The sequence below is a fragment of the Camarhynchus parvulus genome, chromosome 14 (assembly GCF_901933205.1).
Source record: "Camarhynchus parvulus chromosome 14, STF_HiC, whole genome shotgun sequence".
Taxonomy (NCBI): domain Eukaryota; kingdom Metazoa; phylum Chordata; class Aves; order Passeriformes; family Thraupidae; genus Camarhynchus; species Camarhynchus parvulus.
In genome coordinates, this window is record NC_044584.1 from 985,054 (window position 1) to 995,782 (window position 10,729).

At 49.7% G+C, this 10,729-nt stretch overlaps 1 protein-coding gene across 1 annotated transcript; it reads left to right on the forward strand.

The window, feature by feature from the left end:
- Positions 1–202: 202 nt before the first annotated feature.
- On the forward strand, positions 203–10,014 carry C14H7orf26 (chromosome 14 C7orf26 homolog). The gene is made up of 6 exons (XM_030958121.1): positions 203–453; positions 1,655–1,876; positions 3,637–3,802; positions 5,410–5,937; positions 7,543–7,582; positions 8,758–10,014. Exons 1-6 carry the CDS (start codon positions 262–264, stop codon positions 8,927–8,929), a joined length of 1,320 nt encoding a protein of 439 aa, XP_030813981.1. The 5' UTR covers positions 203–261; the 3' UTR covers positions 8,930–10,014.
- Positions 10,015–10,729: the final 715 nt, after the last annotated feature.

Below are 10,729 nucleotides of genomic sequence, written 5' to 3' on the forward strand. Positions count from 1 at the left end.
TCCCAGGGTTGGGACTGCCTGTCTGAGTCCCCCGGGACAAGCTGTCCCCATGCCCAGGTGCCCCCCGCCCATGCCGGGCCCGGTTCCCTCACGGCCGAGCCCCCGTTGCCCCCGCGGGCGGGCCCGCCAGGGGGCGCTGCCGGCGGCGACGGCAGCGCGTGACCGTTTTTGTCCCGGCCGGGCTGCCGTAGCGCCCGCCCGTCCGCGCCGCCGAGGGGAGGCCGCGCCGAGCGGGGCCGGGACCGGGAGCGGAGCGGGGCCATGAGCGACATCCGGCACTCGCTGCTGCGGCGGGACGCGCTGAGCGCCGCCAAGGAGGTGCTCTACCACCTGGACATCTACTTCAGCAGCCAGCTGCAGAACTCGCCGCTGCCGCTGGTGGACAAGGGCCCCACGGATCTGCTCGAGGAGTTCCTGTTCCAGGTCCCCAAGGAGCGCGGAGCGCCGCCCAAGGTGCGGCACCGACACCCCGGGCGGAGCGGGACGGGCCCGGGAGGCGCGGGGACACACGAGGGCAGGCCAGGAGCTCGGGACAGGAGCCCTGCTGGAGCCTGAGGCCTCAGGACGGGACAGACTCCCTCCGGCGCGGGCTGCTGCTGCGGGCTGAGGGCTGAGATGGGCAGCACTGGGTCCCTGGGGCTCTGTTACTGGAGATTGAGGGCTGAGATGGGCAGCGCTGGGTCCCTGGGGCTCTGTTACTGGTGGCTGAGATGAGCACTGGGTCCTGGGCTCGTTACTGAGATTGAGGCTCAGATGGACACTGGGTCCCTGGGGCGCTGTTACTGGGGGCTGAGGGCTGAGATGGGCAGCACTGGGTCCCTGGGGCTCTGTTACTGGAGATTGAGGGCTCAGATGGGCATCACTGGGTCCCTGGGGCTCTGTTACTGGGGGCTGAGGGCTGAGATGGGCAGCACTGGGTCCCTGGGGCGCTGTTACTGGAGATTGAGGGCTGAGATGGGCAGCACTGGGTCCCTGGGGCTCTGTTACTGGAGATTGAGGGCTCAGATGGGCATCACTGGGTCCCTGGGGCGCTGTTACTGGGGCTGAGGCCCCAGGATGACAGCCCGGGGTCCCTGGGGTGCTGGTGACTGAGGTTTTTTGGCAGGGAGGGGGCTGCTGGCCAGTCCCTGATGGTTGCCCAGGATTCTGGGTGTGGTGGGGACCCTGGGCTCTGCCCACAGCCCCTGAGTGCTGCAGCTGGGCCCTGCCAGGGTTTTTGGGGGGATTTGGGATGGAGCTGGGGCTCAGAGACGAGCAGTGAGGAGCCACAGCTGCTGGTGGCTGTTGGGGTACGTGGTCCTGCAGCTCTCAGTGCTGCTGAGGCCAGCTCTGCCCTGCAGTGCCCTCAGTGCTGCTATTTGCAGAGGGAGGAAATATTTCCCCCCCCAGCAATGTCAGTCTCATCTCTCACTTGCAGGTGCAGCAAGCACCAGCTTTGAGTATCCAGGTGTTCAGATGAAACCTGGAGCTCTTCAGTGTCACCAGATAAATGCTCTGGTGGTTCAGGAAGCTTGAATGTGTGTGCTGTGCTTAAAGATTGAGTCCCTCAGCCCAAAGGGAAGCTCTCAGCCTTTGCTGTTCTGTCTTTTCACTTGGTTCCTGGTCCTTCAAGAGGCTCAGTGTATTTTACAGCTTTGCTTTTGTTTTCTTTCAGAGACTGACTCCACTTCAGGAACTTCAGCTCCTTGAGATCATGTGCAATTATTTCCAAGAGCAGACCAAGGATTCAGTCCGGCAGGTCATCTTTTCATCTCTCTTCAGCCCGCAGGGGAACAAAGCAGATGACAGCAGGATGGCCCTGCTGGGGAAGCTGGTCTCCATGGCAGTGGCTGTCTGCAGGGTTCCTGTGCTGGAGTGTGCTGCCTTCTGGCTGCAGGTACAGCTCCTGTGCAGGCAGGGGTGCCTGGGGGAGGGGTCAGGGCGTGCTCCAGGGTGGGCACAGTGAGCTGGGGCACAGCTGGTCACAGTCAGCTCCTCCTCCCTGGCTGTTTCAGCTGCCCCATGGCTGTGCTCGTGTCCATTCCTGTGCTCTGGCATCAGGGAGAGCTTTGCCAATCCATTCATGTGCTGCAATGGGAGAAAAAAATCGTTTGGGTGGTTTTTTTACTGTCAGTAAACCCTCCAAACCCTGCATATTGAAAGGGCTCAGTGGAGGGTTTGACCAAAGCAGGGAGCAAACCTTGGCCACGCTGCCTGAAGAAGCTGACTCTGGTGTTTGGGAAATAAACCCTCCCTGATGTGCTGGTTTGGGTGTGGAAGAGGCAAACCCCTGTCTTGAAATTTGGGTACAAAATACCTGTGTCTATCTTCTGTGAATGCAGCAGGTTGGAGATCTCCTCTGTCTTCTCCTTTCCCACTGAGACTCCCCATTGAGGGCTTTGGGACGTGCACCTTTGTTCCTGCTGCCCTTGTGGGATGTGCAGAGGTCACAGCTGACACGGGGCAAGAGCAGGAAGGCTGTGCTGGCAGGGAAGGGGGGAGGAGGCAGAGCTCCTGTTTGCTGGGGGTCCCTTTTCTCCCACATTGTGACTTTTTGGGAGGGCAGGATGGGACATAACCTGGACAGCAGGACAAGGTGTATTTTTATTTCAGATGGCAGCTTTTAAGTGATGTGAGGATTCCACAGAATATTTTCTGCATCAAAAATATCAATCACGGCAGCTGAACCAGTTGAACTACAGGCCTGTGTTAGAATCATGGAATCACAAAATGGTTTGTGATGGAAGGGACCTTAAAGCTCATCCCATTCCACACCCTGCAGGGACACCTTCCACTGTCCCAGGTTGCTCCAAGCCCTGTCCAGTGTGGCCTTGAACACTTCTAGACCAGGTTGGAGAGGCCACAGCTTCTCTGGGTGACTTGTGCCAGGGCCTCACTGCCCTCACAGGGAAGAAATGTTGCTGAAGTAGTAAAAAGAACCTCTCTAAGTCAAAATATTGATCTGAAAGGTTTCAGTTTTAAGCCACAGCTGCTGTAAACTTGTGACAGCGCTCACAGGGGTCTCAGGTTGAGGGAAGAGATGAGGATCTGACTCCATGTCTCAGAAGGCTTGATTTATTATTTTATGATATATATTACATTAAAACTATACTGAAAGAAGAAGAAAGGATTTCATCAGAAGGCTAGCTAAGAATAGAATAGAATAGAATAGAATAGAATAGAATAGAATAGAATAGAATAGAATAGAATAGAATAGAATAGAATAGAATAGAATAGAATAGAATAGAATAGGAATGATAACTATGGCTCTGTCTTGGATTCTCTGTCCAAGCCAGCTGACTGTGATTGGCCATTAATTAGAAACAACCAACATGGGCCAATCACAGATGCACCTGTTGCATTCCACAGCAGCAGATAACCATTGTTTACATTTTGTTCCTGAGGCCTCTCAGCTTCTCAGGAGGAAAAATCCTAAGGAAAGGATTTTTCAGAAAAGATGTCTGCGACATAAACTGAAGATACCACAATCTATTTTGATATTGCAGTACAGTGATTTTATTTCTGTGGGAGGGGGTGTTTGATGAGCTGACAGACAGCACCCACAGCAATGCAGTGCCAGTGGGGCAGGTGGGGACCCAGCCCCTGGAGCATTCTGTGACAGGGGTGATCCGTGTCCCCCGTGTGCTGTCCCTGCAGAGGACCCCAGCTGTGTTCTGTGTGAGGCTGGCCCGAGCCCTGGTGGATGATTACTGCAACCTGGTGCCAGGCTCCATCCAGACCCTGAAGCAGATCTTCACTGCCAGCCCTCGCTTCTGCTGCCAGTTCATCACCTCAGTCACAGCTCTCTACGACCTCTCCTCAGGTAAAAGTGCCTCTTTCCAAGTGAGAGGGGCAGTGTCATGCACCCCGAGTGAACTGTTGTAAGAGATGTAACTGCTTGAATCCTAAAGAGGTGTTACCATGTAATTATTGCCAGAGGAAGCTCGGGGGTGTGGCTCATCTGGCCCTGGGTGAGAGTAAAAATAACCACTCTGGGGCTGACTTAGAATTCCAGCCTGGTTTGGATTGGAATGGACCTTAAAGCTCAGCTTGTCCCACCCCCTGCCATGGCAGGGACACCTTCCACTGTCTCAGGTTGCTCCAAGCCCTGTCCAGCCTGGCCTTGGACACTTTCAGGGGTTTGGAGTCCACAGCCTCTGGGAAACAAGGGAGAGGCTGTGCTGGAGAAGCAGCCAGGAACGCCTGACACAAAGGGCGTTGTCCTCCACAGGGGGCAAAGGACATGGGACCTTGTTGACTGAGCAGCTCTGGGAGTGAAAGTTGGTCTGTCTGGGCTCAGTCAGCCCTGAGAGAGACTCAGGGCTGCCTGTCAGTCTGATCCCTTCCAAAAAGGGGTTTGAATGTTGGCAGGCTGGAGCAGGATTTCTGTGGAGCAGTGGTGAGAAACACAATCAACATAACTCCAGTGCACTCTTTAACTGTGTGTGTGACCTGCCAGTGACACAGCCTGCCTCAGGTTGTTGCTCAGACACTTGTAGGTGTCTAAAATGAGTTTGATTTAGCTCTACTCAGCCACAGAAAGCTCGTGGTAGACCAGAGAACAGCCATACACTGAGTACCAACACCACCTACAGTGCAGAAAAGCAAATGCTGTTGTTGATAAAAGAAATGCTTTGCACAGTCTTCTCCAGATAAACAGCTTGGCATTACTGAGGGTGAAAGAGAGGTTCAGGCTTAGCCTTTATGTTGTTTTTATAAAGTATTTGGTAGAGCTCAGACCTTATTTTATATCCCATTATCATGTCAGAAGGACATGTCAGAAAGGAAATAACTTGAGTCATAGGAAGTAATTATTTAATTCCTTATTTTATTTGAGATGTTTTTGGTGACACAAGAAAAAGGAGCTTGCTCTTCCAATGCAGCATTCCCCCTGTGAGAGGATGATGTGTCAGGGTTTCTCTTGTCTGTAGTCAAGTTCATCTTTCACTTCTCACCTGAAGCTTTACATCATCTTATAATCCTTTATATGTCATGCAGTGTGTTTTTCCACAAGACATGTTTGTTTAGGTATGTAAGTATTAAAATGAATGAGTTAAGTTGTTGGCACTTCCTTCTCTTCACCCAACAAGCTTTTCCTATTTCCTTTGCCCATTGTACTTCCTGTGGCAAGGAATAAATGGAGACTTAAATTAGGGAAAAAATGAGCAGGTGATGGGTGGCAGAGAAGAAAATGACAAGAGAATCTTGACTGGGAAAGGGGATAACTATCAGTGTTTGGTGGTGTCTTTGGAATAGGTGGGGAAGGTGACAGGAACATGGTTGTGTCTTGGGAAAAACAGCAGAACTGGGGAGGTTCAGAGACTGTAATTGGGACAGTGTAGGATGAGTGTCTGTGAGAGACTAATTAGAACCTGAATTAATAAAGTAACAAAGGCTCAGCTTACCCAGCATTAACTCACCTATCTGCAGATGACCTGATCCCTCCCTCAGACCTGCTGGAGCTGATTGTCTCCTGGATCTTTGAGGACCCTCGTTTGATCCTGATCACCTTCCTGAACACTCCCATCGCAGCCAACCTGCCCATGGGCTTCCTGGAGCTCACCCCGCTCACCGGCCTCATCCGCTGGTGCGTCAAGGCCCCCCTGGCCTACACCAGGAAGAAAAAAGCCTCTCTCTCCAATGGACACCCTCCCAACAAAATTGCCAAGGACTCGGCTTCAGGAGAAGACAGGGATTGCCACCAGCTCTATTCCAAGCTGCATCTGAGTGTCCTGCAGGTCCTTATGATGCTCCAGGGGCATTTAACGGAGAAAAACCTTTATGGGCGCCTGGGGCTGGTGCCCTTTGACCACGTGGTTCCTCTGGTGGAGGACATTAACAGACTGTCTGATGAGCTCAATCCTCTCAATGCATCCAAGGAGATTGAACTTGCTCTGGACAGGCTGGCTCAGGCTTTGCAAGTGGCCATGGCATCAGGAGCTCTCCTGTGCACCAGAGGTGAGTTGTCTGTGGGGCTGGCAGAGACCTGGCACAGGATTCTTCTCCTCCAGAAGTTGTAAGAGGCAGTTTTGGGGTGAGGGAAGTAAAGATCAAGGTGTTCACAGTATAATCAGTAGTTTGCCCTGTTAGAAAGTGATAGTACACAAAATAGTTCAGGAAAAATAGCTGGATGGAGAGTAGGAAAGGAGAGATCACTGCTGTGGGTGTGTCAGGCATTGCTTTGCAGAGTGGGGACTGATCCACGGCCCTGCACTCTGCACCAGGGGTTGTATCTGGGTGTCTGGCGTGGGACACTTTGTCCCCCTCAGAATTGCCTGTAGCTATTTAAAAAGCACTGTTTGATTTTCTTCGGTTTAAGTTCTCTGAGTCTGCCTGCTGGAGGAGAGGCCATGAAGCACATAAACCCCTGGGTGGGTGTGCTAGACAGAGAATGTGAAAAGCAAATAATTTATCTTCAACTGAAACTTCTGTCACTTCAGCTCACCTGTAATGAGACCCCATTACAGGGTGTCCAAATTCAGCTAAACTCAGTAAAAAAGGGCTGCTAACATGGCTTTTGTCTGGCTTTCCTGTCTCCAAAGCCACTTCTTTCCAAAAGACATGCAGAGAGATAAAAGGGAAGTGGCCCAACACAGGGCAGGGTCAGCCACATAGACTCTTTTCTTATGATATTCTCTTTGAAACCAGACAATTTTAGGTTATACCAGAGGGCTTGAAGCTCTCTAACAGCTGGGGCATTAAGTGCAGACCACAACAGCCTCTGCCTAAGCAGGGATCTGATGCTTTTGTCCTGGCTGAACCAGTGCTGCTGGTCAAATTTCACTGTTCTTCCTCCTCATCTTTTATAAAGTAACTCTGAGTGTTATAAGAACAAACAGAAATCAGAAGTTTTTGATCTGAGGGCTGATTTCAGCTGTGTTTGTTCTTGGCTGGAACATTCTGAGCACTTGCTCTTTCTGTGGAAGGTAGTTCAGTGTTAGGGGCTGCTGAAATACCAGATATTTCAGTGTTCTGGGGTTGTGTGTGTCTACACAAGGAGTTTGTTCTTAAGCTGTTCCTGAAAACACTTTATCAAGTGGGATATGTTGTTTAATTCCTTGGCTCTAGCAATTCTGCTTAAGCAGAAGTTTGGAGATGGTAAAAAGGTGCAATTTCTAGTTGATAGATTCCAGCAAGAAAACCCCAACCCATTATTTACAGTGACAGTGGTTAAAAAACCCAAAACCAATATAAAACTGGGCAGAGTCACACCTTGTGCTTCCTATGTCTCAGTTCTTGTTGATGTACTGGTATTGCAAAATCCATGCTAAAGCTTATCTCTCTTAAATATCAAACATATATAACAATGAAGGGGCTGGTGGGGAGGGTTGGTGAAATTGAGAAACATTTTCTCTCCTGTGAAGGTTTTGGGCCTGAGAGAGGAATTCTGGATCTCTTGCTGCCTGATGATTATGACAGATTACTGACAGATTCAGTAATCAGTAATTAATCAGTAAAATTAATGATTATTCAGTAATCTGACCTTCCTAGAAAGGACAGCAGAGAGGAAAACTACTCTAATTTCTGCTTTATCCTTATTGTCAATCTTGTGTCCTCTTTCAGATGACTTGAGGACTGTGTGCTCCAGGCTACCACATAACAAGTAAGAGACTTTTTACAGCTGTGTTGGCTTTGATGCATGTTCCAAGACACTCAAGGGCTGCTGAGACAAAATCTCCTCTGAAAAATTGTCCTTGTGGAATTTGGCCTTTATTCATGTGCACTTTAGCACAAGGATGAAGGTGACACAGTGCTGGCTGCTTCTTCCCTGATTCCTGACAGAAAGGGCCTTCAGTGCTCCCACTGTGCATGATCTTTCCCAGTGTGTGTTACAACAAAGGCACAGGAAAGGGAAATGAAATTCCAGCAAAGAACCTGCCCTAAATTATCCCATCTTTAATTCCCCACTGGTTTTACCTGACTCTGAGCTCTTGCCTTTGCAATTGCTTCTAGCTTTGCTATTGCTTCTTGCCTTTTTGCTAAAAGAGTAGAGCTTAAAAAAAGGGGAGGGAAAGGGAGAAAAAGTCTCCTGGCAGCTGTAAAGATCAGAATTGTGTCACTGTTTTCTTGGCACTCAGCAGTGTGAAAAACGCCAAGCACTTGTTTTTAAAATTTTAAAAGTTTAATAGTAATAAAGTGGTTATAAAAATAGTAACACAATTAGAGTAATAATAATTTGGACAATTTGAATTAGGACAATATGAGACAATAAATACAAAGAGTATGGATGTCCAGGTGCCTTTTTCTGGGCAACACAGCCCGAAAAAGGACCCACGTTAAACAGAGGATTAACTCTTAAAAGCAACAGCCTGTTGCATATTCATACACCTCATACCTGATGCATAAATTCCATTCAAACACAGGATTCTGTCTGGTCATCATCAGCTTCTTCCTTTTAATCCTAACAGTGCCTTCAAGGCAGGAAGAAGTTCGTTTCTTCTGATAATGGGGCAATAAATTCTTTTTCTCTGAAAGATTGAGGTGTCCTGGGTCTGCTGTCTGGTGTGAGTGCCTCATTCCTTTCTTAAAAACATCCCACTAACATAGTTCTTATTTTAACTACAAAAGTCACCTTTTAATTACAAGACTAGATTTATTATTAAAATGTTAATACAGCACTACTAATCAACACATCAAAATACATATGGTAAATATCTGCGTAGAGCCACGTAATACACACTTTTCACAGCAGCGCTGTGAGTTGGATGTGAATTATCCTTAGAGCCACGACAAAAGGTCCTCTAATCGTGTCCCTCCTGTGTGAATTTCTTCCCGCAGCCTGCTCCAGCTGGTGATTTCGGGCCCGGTGCAGCAGCCGACGCACGGGGCTCTGCCCCCCGGCTTCTACCCGCACATCCACACCCCTCCGCTGGGCTACCCCGCGCTGCCTGCGCACCCCGTGCAGACCTTCATCCCGGGCGTCGCCTTCCCCTACCGGCCCATCCGCTAGCCCTGAGTGCCGGCAAGCCCCAGAGACGACAAACAAACGCCTGGGAAGCGCCTTTTCCTCTCGGGAGCAGCAGAGCCGAGCTCTGCCCGCGGCCCTGGGCAGCGCCGCGCTGGGGCTGGGGGCGGGATGCACCTCCCGGGCCAAAAGGAGGGGACGGGAACGGACAACATCAATTCCTCTGCAATTCCTCCATCCGAACCTCTGAGGGCTGTGGAAGTTTTTTTTGATGTTCCTAAACCCCTGCGGGCTGTGGAGGTTTTTCTGATGTACCTCCGTGGTGTTTTGGAGCTGTTTACAGCAGGGTGAGCCCGGCTGCTCTGGCTCTGGGAGGGCCTTCTGTGATTTTTTTTATTTTTTTTTCCCCCAAGCTATTCCACTCCAGCCTGCTTGTTTCTTTGTAAATGTTTGTATCTATAGCTACAGAGGATGTGTACACTGTATATTTTTGGAAGGCAGACGTTTGTTTCTGAAGCACAAGGTAGAGTAAAGCAGCACTTCCTATTAAAGGAAACAATTTAAGAAGCATCAGAGCAATCTGCTGCTTTCTTTTTCGAACAATTTCAAACAGTTGGATTCTTCTCTTTCCAGTGATTAGAAGGTCCAGCTTGTCAGGTCTGTGCTGGGGTGGGGACAAAACCCATCTGGGGCTGCTGTGACCCATCAGTATGTGCTCTGCATTTTGATCAGCTGCACAATTTTGCTGGGATTATATTCTAGCCAGTGAAGAGTGTCAGATTTTTAAACTGCACAAGAGCACCTGGTTCCTGCAAAAACCAGACATGTTATAGCATGGGAAAATGAATTTTTGTTGAAATGGAATTTCACCAGCCTTGGTATATTTGGTGTGTGGTACAGAACAGCAGATCTGATGGAATAGATTTCCAGTGGCTCCAGGTATTACAGCAGAAGCCCAGAGAAACTAATACCAACAGAAACTAAAAGAGATTGTTTGAAGATCTGTCTAGGATTTTCATGCTGAAGAAATACCCTGTACACACCTCACTCAGTGCTTCTTGAGAATTTGGGGTGAAATTTGGGGTGTTTTGTTAATGCTGGCTGAAAAATTGGCCAAAGGCTGGCAGTGCTGTGCTGGCCAGCTCTGAGTGCAGCCCAGGAATGCATGGAACCATCCTGGGATGGACAGCAGAGCTTGCCAGAGGGGTGTGCAGCCCTCTGCTGTCCTGCTGTGCTTCTCTGCAGGATGGAAAAGCAGGAAAAAAGGGGTTCCTCCTACACATCAGGGGGGTGACAAAGAGCTCTGCTGCTGCTGTCCTGTGTGAGGAGATGTGGCACCTGTGGTTCCACACTGGCTGCAAAAAAAAAAAAGGCAAATTAAGGTGGGGAAATCTGATTGGAATGGAACAGCTGGCAAGGAGACTGTGGAAGGAAGTTATTAATTATTATTAATAATAATCATGGAGTAGTTAGGGTTGGAAGGGACATCTGGAGATCCCCTAGTCCAACCTCCAGTTCAGCTGAACCCATAATAAAAACAGGATTTTAACTTTTGGTCAGGCAGTGGGACTAGGCAATCCTTGTAGGTGCTTCCCAACTGAGATATCCTAACTCATCTCACTTTTTAGAGCTTCAGCAACAAGGAAAAACCCTTCAGAACTTCTGACTTCAGGATTAGAACCGTGAATGGCACCAAGTCCTTTCACTGTGACAGTTCTGCCTCTTGTCCCTTTGGAGAACTGAGGGAAACTGCCAGCCAGGTGACCCAGGGGCCACCTCCTGCTTCCCAAGCACCTGAGGGGATTTTTGGGGGTCCTGGGGGGATTTTGGAGGTCTTGAATCCTC